General features: G+C 42.6%; 1 protein-coding gene across 1 annotated transcript in view; it reads right to left on the reverse strand.

Annotated features, from left to right (window-relative positions):
- The window catches only part of hdlbpb (high density lipoprotein binding protein b), a 41,118-nt gene extending 30,538 nt beyond the window's left edge, over positions 1–10,580 (reverse strand). The window contains exons 1-6 of the mRNA XM_080742002.1: positions 10,518–10,580; positions 8,671–8,772; positions 6,907–7,058; positions 6,328–6,543; positions 3,004–3,210; positions 1,295–1,510 (exon numbers count right to left, since the gene is read on the reverse strand). Of these exons, the coding sequence (XP_080598128.1) occupies positions 1,295–1,510; positions 3,004–3,210; positions 6,328–6,543; positions 6,907–7,058; positions 8,671–8,746 (867 nt within the window). The 5' untranslated portion in view covers positions 8,747–8,772; positions 10,518–10,580. The remainder of the gene's footprint in view (positions 1–1,294; positions 1,511–3,003; positions 3,211–6,327; positions 6,544–6,906; positions 7,059–8,670; positions 8,773–10,517) is intronic.
- Between the last annotated feature and the right edge of the window lie 1,898 nt (positions 10,581–12,478).

Consider the following 12,478-nt stretch of genomic DNA (forward strand, 5'->3'; position numbering starts at 1 on the left):
AATTTCACTTTTCCTATTTTAAAACCTTTTTTTGGGGTCCCACTAGCACCTTCTATCCTCACAAAGTCCCATTTCTGACCGTTGTGTCTTTCTCTGGTTTTGGGAAGGCGAAGGTTAAAAGCATCCCACGGGTTCTCAAAACAGGCTATCCAGATTTGCTGCCATCGATGACGTTTTTGAAGATTTCTTTTTTTTTTTCAAAAATATTTCTTTTTTCAAAAAAAAATGTTTTTTCAAAAAGGTTTTGGGGAGGGGGTGGCGCAGTTCAGGCCAAAGGTGGTACTGCAGCTGAAAATGCTCTGAGAGCCATTCAAAAATGAGAGAGGCTCTCTATTCAGGAGTGGTAATTTAGCCTCAAACCTTTTGAAAAACGTTTTTGGGACATAAACAATATGACATAAATACTTTTTAAATGCATGGTGTATATCACCTTTAAAGACCTGCACTGTTTACTGACCTTTGACTACTGACTCCTGCATGGACACTGGTGCATTAACACATTGAGAGACTGTACACATATTCACTCATAGACTGTAGCTACACGTATATTCATCCTCAATGTTGAAGATATGTTGACACTTGCCAGACCTTCACAGTTGAAAGTCTGTCCACATAAATGTTATACTCATTGTGCAACCTGCACATAATTAATGTAATTCATACAGTATAGTCACCAGTGATAAGATGTACAGTATAGTAATACTTTAGATGTATATATTACTGTTAAATGTATTACATTATTATTATTATTCTCCCCATGAACCACTTTTATAAATAAGAACTGTGTCCATGGACAATGAATGCAGCCATAAAAGTATGGTTTCCTTATGCATAAAATATAGTTTAGCTATTCTGATAAACTGTAGTTAACTCACTGCGTGACTCATAAATGTTCAGACATAGCCTGGTTCCAGCCCATACACCCGCCCACTCTCTAGTTGAGACAAGCTTTTGTCATATTATTTGTGATGCTACAGTATATGCAATTCAGAGATATTGCCAAATTTAGTTTTTTTGCACAATGCAACAAACTAATTTGGTGGTCAATTTGGTCTACATTATTTATTTTCATACTTATTCAGACCTCAAAATCAAATAACATACTTTTCCACAATTCCCATACTTGTGTAGAAACCCTCTTTATTGAAAGCCACAATAAAAATGGGACTTTAAGGAATCACTTCATCCTATGTACTGCATGTAGCATCTCACACTACACCTGACTTATTGACCGTATAGTAACTCAGAAGAGCTTTGAGGGCCCTACTGCACGCGAGCATTAGTTCTCCTGTACCTTGTCATCGTAGATGGCCCGGATGCGGCTGAGGGCCAGCGCCACAGCCTCCTTCTCCCCTGTGATGACGATCTCGTCCTTGGGCAGGCTGGGCGGCGGGATGCTGATGCGGGCGCCCGTCTCCTGGCTCAGCTCCTGCACCAGTCGGTTGTGAGGACCGGCGATGAAGGGATGGAAAGCCTTCTCCAGCGACAGCCGCTCCACCGCCCGCTTGTCCTGGTAAGCGTACACACACAAGTTGGGTTTGCTGATTGTTATGGTAAAAAGTAGGGGAGCGAGACGTTGGGTTCAAGTCTCGAGCCTGGCGACCTTGGCTGCTGTCACACTCTGTCTCTCTCTCCATGTTTCCTAATCCTGTCACTCTTCACTGTGCTAAAGAAAGACAGAAAAGCCCCAAAAAGATATACATTAAATCTGTCTGATGATAGGCCAGGCTCAGGCCAGGCTATCTTGGCTCTGAGAAGATATCCTTGCAAAGAAGTAGAGACATTATTGCGACAGATTGCCAAATTTGGAAGGAGATCTATGATACATTGATGAGATCAAGAGGGCAAGAAAATATTGAATCAAGGTCATTTTAATTTGTAAATGACATAATTTGTTAATTGGCAAGGTGAAAAATTAAGATAGAAATGTTGTAGAGCAGCGTTTTTCAAAGTTTGAGTCAGCATCCCATCAAACAAAGCTGTGCCCCCCACCAATTACTGTGACATCTAATATCACTATCTTTGCTATCTTGAGCCTCACCTAATGAGTAATGACAATCTCTATTTAATAAAACTTAAATAATAACTGTGTTTGGCTAATTTATTTGGCTACATGCCAAAAAAGACACTGCATGATGGGGTGCTTGGTGGCAAAGCCAGTTAGTACACAGACCATAATGTTCCTTGTGATCCATGAGGAGGACCTGAGTTCTAATCCGACTCCTGGCTTGTCTCACATGTATCTCCTCTCTCTACCCTTGGTTCCCTGTCTCCCAACACTCTCCTATCTCAGATTGTTTTTGTTTTTTTTAAGAAAAAAATCTAAAATGAACAAAAAGATCTGTATGACAAAACGTAATACATTTAACAACAAACATTCAGCAAGTTACAGTTTAATAACATCAAGTCAACATCCAATTTAACTTGAACTGAACACCGAATGATCACACTGAAATGCAGATAACAATTAATAGCTCTAATTATGAGAGGCTGCCTGAAGAGAGAGTGACGTCAGGTCCATCAAGGTCTCTTCCAGGCAGAATAGGAGCGCTACGAACTAGTAATCAAACACAGTAAACATGTCTGCTACTGATGTTTCATAGCAAGATCGTTAAGATTGCATGTAACCGCGGTGGGCGACGCAATGTTTATGTTTGGGAATGTGTGGTACGGTCCGGCGACGGCGCTGGGTTACTTGGAATCGCACATGACTTCTGGGAAAACCCCACCCACGCTGCTCACAAGCCCCGATGTCATCAGGTTGAAGCGACACTGATTTGCTCGGTTGGAATTTCAACCGAGGAAAACCTCTTCAATGAGTGCATCACCAGACCTGAAACGCCGAAACAACAAAGAAGACTCAACTATCACAGCAAGAGCGCAGAAATTGTGGCGCAATGGCTGCTGAAGGAGCTCCCAACGGCAAATCGCGCCCCCCTTTAATCGATTTATTCCACGCCGCGCACCCCGTTAGTTCTGAAGATCCTCTGGTGTCTGTCTGACCTGTTCAGCAGAGATGAGCAGGATCTCGTGACGCGCCTTCTCGATGCCCTCCTTGGTGCCAGTGATGCGGATGTTGGCGCTGGGGTCGTCGGGGCGCGGGATGCCAATCTTGGTGGCCGTCTTCAGCTCCAGTTCCTGGAGCTTCTCACCGTTCTTACCGATGACAAAACGATGGTGCTCCTTGGGGATGGCTACCGTGGCCGAAGCCTGGGCACAGAGACAGGAGAGACAGGAATAGTGATTGAGTACAAAAAAGACTGGAATGGAAGGCTGAGTTCTACAGAGTTATGCCTGATTTTTACTTTGTTGTGCACTAGAAACACCTCAAGCTTGACGCATTGAGCTTGTAGATTTGATATTTCGAGCTGCCGTTCCTTGTGCCTCTATTCAATATGTGACTGTACAATAATCCGGGGCAGATGTTCTGATTTGAAACTGGAAATCAGGTGACATAAAAATTCAAACATGCTTCTTATGAGTGATAGCTTTATGAGAGCTGACCATTCCCTTTGTTGTAGAAACTGACTAGACTCTCCTTGTTCATTGTAACAATATAACAGAATTATTCAGTTGGATGGTATTCCCTTTAAGTTTTAACAGGATCTTGGCATAAGCTCAAAATGTATTTCTGTGCTGCTATATCAATACGTGCAACTCAGCTAAACAGGTGGAGCTTGATGTCCCTGTTTGAAGTGATAATCAGCAATGTTTGTTGCTGAGACCAAATAAAATGACACCCATGGGAGTTGATGGTCATTATTCTGTTCAAACTCTCTCACCTAAAACAGGCAGCTTACATATTTAGCCTTTTGCTGGTTGGCGTTGATACTGTATGAGCCTTTGTTTTTGAAAATATGAAAGTGACTGGAGTCTGTCTCATTTCTAGCCCTTGAATATGATTGAATATCATTAAGGATTATTGTGATGATGGTAAGATCACAATTCATATCACACAAACCATATAGTCTAGTAGCCAGAATGTGAACCAAGACATTTTGAGTACCCTAAAGTTTTATGTTAGAAATGTTGAGTATGGGTCCCCAGCATGTAAAAACCACCGGATGCTAACTTGTATATGTTGAGCAATTTTCATAATCAGCCGCTAAAGTTGGTGTCCCATTAACTTTACATTACAGGAAAAATAAGCAAAAAATGTATCTGCTTTAAGTAGCATATGAGGGGTCTAACTAGGGGTATTTCATGATTCTGAATCCATTGCAAGCATCCGTTTTGCATGAAAAACATTCCTTGGGCTAAAACGGACCCCAGAAACATGTGAAAAGTGATGATTCGGCACTTTTCATCACTAAACCAAGGCCGATTTTTCGCCAAGGAATGATTTTCGTGCAAAACGGATGCTTGCAATGGATTCAGAATCATGAAATACCCCTAGTTAGACCCCTCCCCTCATATGCTACTTAAAGCAGATTAATTTTTTGCTTATTTTTCCTGTAATGTAAAGTTAATGGGACACCAACTTTAGTGGCTGATTATGAAAATTGCTCAACATATACAAGTTAGCATCCGGTGGTTTTTATATGCTGGGGACCCATACTCAACATTTCTAACATAAAACTTTAGGGTACTCAAAATGTCCGGGTCTACAATGGGGCTCTATGGGCTGGCTACTAGACTAATACGGTAAGAACTCTTAAAAAATAAAAATAAAAATAACGAAACCGATATTTTCAGACTTTTCATTTTTATCGGCTAATATCAGCCGATAATATCGGGAGGTCGATAATATCGGACATCCCTACAGAAAACCATGTCTCCTCCGATATGCATGATACCATGGCTGCTTCTTTTCACCAGACAGTGAGGTGTTTCACCAGGGAGACGTAACACATGCGGAGGTATTCTTCCTATAGTTCCACCTGAACAGGTGCCCTGACCAACCCTGTGGGACTACACTATTGAAGCAACAGAGATTTTGTTTGTGTTAGCTAGAACACCCGGCCAAACCAGAGCCACTGGATTTGAAACCTAGTCTCCATGATGGTGAGCAATAACCCTTCCAAGCACAGAGATTGACTTTATCAATAGTTTGTTTCATCATGTTGATAGTCTCAATATGATGATATGGATACTAAAACATTATGACAGGAGTACCGTGACAAATATAAAAACATTTTCGGTGACAGCGCACCTTGGCAAATACAGTATGAAAACATCATGGGTGACAGCGTACCGAGACAAATATGAAAACATTCTTGTGACACCACACCAAAATACAGTACGAAAACATTATTGGTGAGATTGTGACATGGCACCTTGACAAATATGAAAACATTATTGGTGACAGTTCGCCCCATACAGTAGCTACTAGCTATCCCAAACACTGAAAGGATGGTTTGCTGCCTTTTCTTTGTGATGATTGGATCTTGAAGCGCTTAAAAGATGTACAGGTATATGAACTTCAACTGGATTATACACTGTGAATATTTCATTTCCTCACCTGGATTAAAAAAAGAAAGTAGTGGAGTGTCATTACAGTTCACTGCAGCAGCACTACACCCCTGTGTACTTGTCACCCAAAATGAACTACTTTAATCTGTGTGTGAGTGAATAAACACAGCACTGCGAAGAACTACTAAGACAAGATATGCTGCACATGGAGACGCAGTGTCAGATCCAACCCATAAATCCACTCTCATGTATCAAACGGAATAGTACACTACAAAATAACATTACTGCACCTCAACCATATCTACTACCATCTTGTATATCATCACACTGAAAGCCTCCAATAATCAATATGCTCCCCTCGCTTTAAGCAGCATTCTCTGGCCCGCACTGTGGTTACCAGTGTTGATGTTGTCGACTAAAACTATGACGAAAAATGTTTGTCGACTGCCTTTTTTTCACTGACGGAAACTAAATAAAAACTAAATAAAAAACTAAGCTGTGATGACTAAAACTAAGACTAAATATATTGACAATTTCATCAACAAAACGTTAGGGAGGGACTAGTGGAGAAGAGAGTCATTTTATGTTTGGTTAATCTCAGGTATGTTTGGTTAATCTCAGGTGTTGCGTGCTGAAAATAGCAGATCTTACAAGATTGGCTATTTTCAGCACGCAACTAAGTGTAAAATCAGTCATTACGATGCCATCAAGGCCTGCCAAAATACATTTCAGTTGACTAAATCAACTGTAGATTTAGTCGCCTAAAATCGTATGACATTTAGTCAACTAAAATTAGAATAAAACTAAACATCTTCAGGTGACTAAATTATGACTAAAACGAAATTACATTTTATTCAAAAGACTATGACTAAAACTAAATCAAGATTTGCTGTCAAAAACAACACTGGTGGTTACCTGTGTCTGCAGCCGAGCCACTATCTCCTTGCGAGCCTTCATGACAGAGTCGAGTTTGCCGGTGACCATGATGGACAGGCCCTGGTCTTTGGCCAGGGACAGTTCGATATGTGCCCCCGTCCGCTGCATGATGTCCAGGCACACCTTGGCCTCCTCGCCCTCCCCGAACTGGCTGTTGTCCTTGTAGCGCCGTTCCTCCAGTGGCACATGGAACACCTGGGGGGGCACATGGTTCATATTTCAGGGAATACAGCTTACTTGCTTATTTTTTCCTGGAACGTTGTGTTTTATCGATCGTCAGGGCGCTGAAGTCTTTTTCCATGCGTCGCTCATCTGTGAGCGATATCAAGTGAACAGAGGACATAATATTTACATTGAAAGCAAGTTTAGCTTTCGTATATGTGTTTACAATATCACTTCTACCATCAAATCTTTGCAATGAAGAGGGTAGATTTGAATGTCAAAACAGTTGTCTGGATGGAGATGCACTGACGATACATTCTTCCTCAATCCAATATCTGTGTTTGTATAATGTTGCATGCAACACTAGGTTGTTGCTCTTGTTGGAGGCTGCCTGACCTGGGTGATGACAGAGGCTTTGATGGGTCTGATCTTACTACCCCAGGCCCCAGCAGGCTCCCCAGCCTTCTCCCCTGGCGCCCCTTTCTCCGGTAAGGGAGGGAAGGCCTCCAGGTAGGTAGGAATGTAGGCCTCATCCTCTGGCACGCAGCCTGCAGAAGAAAGAGATGTATGTGTCAGATGGACAGATGGTGGAAGAAAAGGGATCTGTCGTGCATTTGTGGATGAAGGATACGGAGGAATGGTGGATGTTGATCTTGAGAAACATGTTAAGTATAGACCCCTGGGGACTCCAGTTAAATAAGTACATATAGGGTTTAAGTAATTACAGTAAGTCAAGATAAAACTGTCAGCCATATAACTGTTTGGACCATGCTATGATCTGCAGTGGTAGTTAGTTTGTCATAAGTGCTCTACCTTTCACCATCTCTGTGCATGATTTGAGGCATTGTGTTCCAAAAATGTGTTTTGCTAAAGTCTACCTGCTGGTGGCGCTATAACAGGCCAATGTGAAAAGGATAGCATTTGTTCCTTGACGTAGTGGGAATATGTGTGGCAAATGTCACGGTAATCGCAAGTTGTGTTGATGATTTGAAGCATTTTGTTCAAAAACTGAGCAATCCTGCAAACTTTGGAAGCCAATATTAGCCAATTAGGATGGAATATGAAATATCAGACGTATCGGACTTGATCACATGACTATAGAGATACTGTGTACTGATTTGCATGATTGTTGGAGAAAATCTGATGGAGTAATAGCAAAGAATGTGTTTTACATAAGTTGTCCTCCTGGTGGCGCTATAAAAGGCAAAAGTGAAAAATGCAGGGCAAAGGTTTATCCTTAGCCTCTAGGGAGTGCGCATACAAAGTTTTCCACTTATCGGTGGAGTTAAAGGTAAAAACACAAATTGCCCTGTTATAGCACCACCATGAGGCTGATTTGAGAAATTTGAAATGGCATTTCTTCCTCTGCCTAGTGGGAACGTGCACGGCCAATTTCACCGTGATTGCACTCTGCGTTTGTGATTTGAGGCATTTTGTTAAAAACTGAGCAATCCTGCAAACTTTGGAAGCCAATTGTAGCCAATCAGGATGGAATATGGAAAATCGGACAGATCTGTGTCGATCACATGACTGTAGAGATACTGTCTACCGATTTGCGTGATTTTTGGACAAAATCTCTAAGAGTACTGGCCAAAAGGTAGTTTTGCACAAATTGGCCTCCTGGTGGCGCTAGAACAGGCCCATGTGAAAAATGTGGGGCAGAGGTTCTGAATTGGCATCCAGGGAGTGTGTGTGCTCAGTTTGGCAGCGACCGGGCCAACGCCTCCGGAGATGCTGATAACAAACTTTATGGACGGACGGACGGACACACACACACACACGGACGGACAGTCGGAGGCGAAAACATAGTCTCTCCCCATGCCTTCGGCTGGTGGAGACAACTACAGGAAAAAAGCAATGTATTGATGTTGCACATAACGATTTTCAATATTATGACCGGGTATATGTATTTGTTATGCATGTGTCACACACAAAAATAACTGATCTACAGAGGAACACAGAGAGAACTGAAATTCACATCAAATGTGAAAGTGTTTAAACGGCTTGAGTGCCAGTGTCTAGTGCCTGATACAAACTTTTGCTTGGTGACTATTTAGTTGTTTAGAACAGATTTAGCGATCAACCAGGCTTTCCCCCCAATTTTGCAAGCAGCAATGGGAAATAGGAATATGAACAGGGTAGGCTAGCGAAAGACATCACCTGTTATCTCTTGGTCCTTGAGGCCACTGCGATGCTCTGCAAAGCTCTCCGGAGTCAACACTGCCACTGAGCTCATGGTTCAAGACTTATTCCGCTATTCCACTGAGACAGAGAGACAGGGTGGGGGCGGTGGGGGCAAAATGAAGCTACAATAAGCACAAAGCCCAAGTGGAAAGGAAGCGGTCTGTTTGAAATTCATTCGTGCCGTTGCCATGTCTAATCTATAGATGGTCTAACCTTGGAAGTCACTATGGAGATACATACTGTATGCTGCATTTCAAATATAGCTCTTTGCACTCTATATCGTCTCCCTAATCGTTATAATCACTAGGACTGCTTTTGTTGAGCCCCAGAAGAATCAGAGCTGCCTCTATGGCATTGCTATCCTTTCCCTGGTGCTCTGCTCTGCACCTGAGATGCTCCAATTAACTCTACATAACCCTCGACAAATACACATCACCCTGGCCTATAGCCTCAGGGAAAGGGAATAGGAGAAGAAGGGACACAGTTCTCACAAGTTGAACCCTTCAAGCTGTTAAAAAGAAAAAAGGAAAAACAAAACCTGGGCGAACATTCCTTGTGATTCTGCTGTTAGGAACCTTTAAGGAGCTTTCATTTGAAGGGGAGGTCTATTCAATATTCCCTGTGCATTAAAAAGGAAAATACAAACGTGTGTAAAATACATTACTGGCATTGTCATGAAGAGGAAAATCCCTGAGCTGATCCACTGTCAATGGATGAGAGATCAACACTACAGCTACAATTAACTCATCTGGAGGATGCATCTTGAACAAACATTAAAGTTAAAAAAATAACAACAACCACCACAACAACAACAACAGCCTGTCAGAGGTCAAAAGCAGCCCTCTGGAATCGACAGCTGTTCATAACTTACGAGCAAGAACCTTGCACCTCCATGCACCTTAAGAGCTAATTTGTCTAGTATTTTGTTTTGCTTAGTTTAGTTATTCCCTTGGCATTGTAGAGTATGTTTAATATTATTATTATCGTATCATTACTGGTACTACTACTAATACCACCACTATTATATGTCCAAGGAAACCAGAAAGAACACAGTTTACTCTTCGGCACTCGTACACAAAACGTAACAAATAAAATAAAATAAAAAAACTTGAATCTCTCGAAGCTAATTAGTAATTACATAATGCTAATGGAGCAAGTTGGTGGCATCATAGATGAGTGCCATGGCTCTCTCATTCTTGGCTCTGAGATGTGTTCCCATGATTGAGCTCTCTAAATCTAAGTGTGTGCATTTATTTTCAGTGCTGGTTTTACCCTTTCTCTTCGATAGCCAAGCAAAATGCCTTGCACAGTTTCCCTGACATAAACTGTCACAAAAATCTCTCTGGCCCAAATGTGGTCCACCATCATTATTCTCCTCGGCTTTCCTCGGCTGCTGGCTGTCTTTAGAGAGCATTCCTGTCTCTCAGGAAAGAAGTCACCCTTCTTGGTAAAGTTGCCCCAAAAAAAGAAGAAAATATAAAATGCTTTAACCACAACATGAACACCAGCATCCCTATTCTGGGCATATCATAATAGGCAAATATAGGTGACCGTTCTGCAATAATAGCCAATCTACAAGCTCACAGAGCCTCGCGTTACGACAGTGTGTTGTGCGCTTGTAGATCGGCTATTTTTGGCTGAGATTTGGTGAGGGAAAATATGGAGGGGGCCATACACAGAGCACGCAGCTCAAAGAGGAATAAGTCCTGTTTGAAGTCATCATAGTTGGGAGGCGATGCTGAATCTGCACTGCTTGCAGAAAAGATGCATCAAACGGCCTTCTGTTGTCTAATTGCATGCTGCGTGGCGGTGCCCAGCCTTACCTGCAAAGGTCAGTTACCAGGGAGTCCGTCCAGTTGGTGGCTACCGTTGACGCTTCAGTGTGTTGTCTGTGTTTTTGCTCCTGGGTGCAGATGGGAGAACAGTCAGAACACATCGGATTCCCCTTAGAAGTCAGAGCAGAATACACGGGGATGGCTACACAGCACTGACTGAGGTGAGGTTGGGTTAATACTGTAGTGTACAACACTTGCTGCACTGCACCTTGCACAGCCTGTTAACTTACTCTCTCCTCCTGTTCTGTTCCCCTCCCTACTCTTCTTTGTTCTCACACCATTCTCTCTGTCACACAGCTTTTCACGCTCTCTCGCTCGCTCTCTCTCTCTCTCTCTCTCTCTCTCTCTGCACATAGTCACTCATTAGTCATTACTGTTGTTTGGCAAAGTACACACACACGAACACACAGAGCGGTTTAAATGCACCATTACAACCAAGTGCGGCTGCGCTCGCATAAACACAAACAAGTTGCGTCCCATTTGCACCCCTCTGAATAAACTTATCCCCTGATGCCCTGCAGTGGATGGCACAGGGGGGTCATATAGCAGTAAATAGCGGTGATGGGTGGATAGACATTTATTTATGTACCATCTTGAAGTTGGCAAGTTAACCAGCACTGGGGACCTTGGGAGTGGAGAGCTATTGTAATTGGCACCTAGGGCTGCAAAGAGGAGCCATGTAGATTCAAACTTGGTAGCACAAGTGACAGCAAGAGAATATTTGTGTGAAAAAGAGTCAAAGGGAGAGGGGGTGAGAAAGGGACAGGGAGGGAGAGAGAGAGAGAGAGAGAGAGAGAGAGAGAGAGAGAGAGAGAGAGAGAGAGAGAGAGAGAGAGAGAGAGGATTAAGGCTGCTCACACAGTTTGCTTGATGTTCACAGTGCGCACACACTTTGTTTTTCCTTCAAACGTGAAAGATGGTGACATCTTGTCTGATCCAGTATTTACTATCTCGCCATCGTTACGTTATCACAGCTCCACGGGAGTTAAGTGCACAACGAAGTTAATCCAATCGCCTATGTATATGGATGCTAACGTCTTCTTGACCACATAACGGTGCATCCATCCCCTCTCCAACATGCTATAATAGACCGTTAATAGACATGCTATAGCATCACCTAGCATTGACTATAACCCCCACTGTAAGCAGCAGTGTGACACGTTTGTTAGAACAACACACAGCGATCTCATTCATTCATGTTGATTAAAACCCGAGAGGACTTTATGATAATCGGCTATACCATTAAGACAGATAGCCCAAGCTGCTAGCCATGCTAACCCCCCATATAGCCAATGGATCCCTTTGTAAGCAGGTTGATGTTCATTATCCCACACCGCATCCACTCACGTTGAGGCAGAATGTGAAATATATATATAGACCTATATATGAATGAAACAGAAAGCAGGTGTTATCCTACCTTGAAGAAGGAAAATAAATACTAGAAGGTTTGTGTATTTTGACAGGTGAGGTGACGGTGGTGTAAACACACACGCTCCCTGCCTTCAGCACAGATGTGATTGGTCCAGGAGCGTTTCCTTTATACTGTGACACACGCACGGCGCGTGCACACGCACGGACACATGCACACGGAGGAGGAGGAAGGGAAATGCCGCAGTATCTTTGCGCAACACAAGCATCCCAGGTTAAATAGACCTGCGCGTCCCATCCTGTTTATTATTAGTGCTGTTTTGTTTACCTGTCCTCTTGACATGATTAAAATGAAATAAAAATGTGCATCAGAAAGGCACATGTCGTGCACTAAACTGATAACTGATTGTAAATGTCTATACAATATGCACCCTCCCTTTTTACAACTTTCCATCATCTCCATCTAACTGGCCGGGTCTACTTCTCATTCATAGACAATTATGCAGGGGAGAAGAAAAAAAAAACACTTTTACATATTTGTTTTCATGCCAAAGCCTTATGTAGGCCTATTTTTTATAGAC

The sequence above is a fragment of the Nannobrachium achirus genome, assembly GCF_963921795.1.
Source record: "Nannobrachium achirus genome assembly, chromosome: 14".
NCBI lineage: Eukaryota > Metazoa > Chordata > Actinopteri > Myctophiformes > Myctophidae > Nannobrachium > Nannobrachium achirus.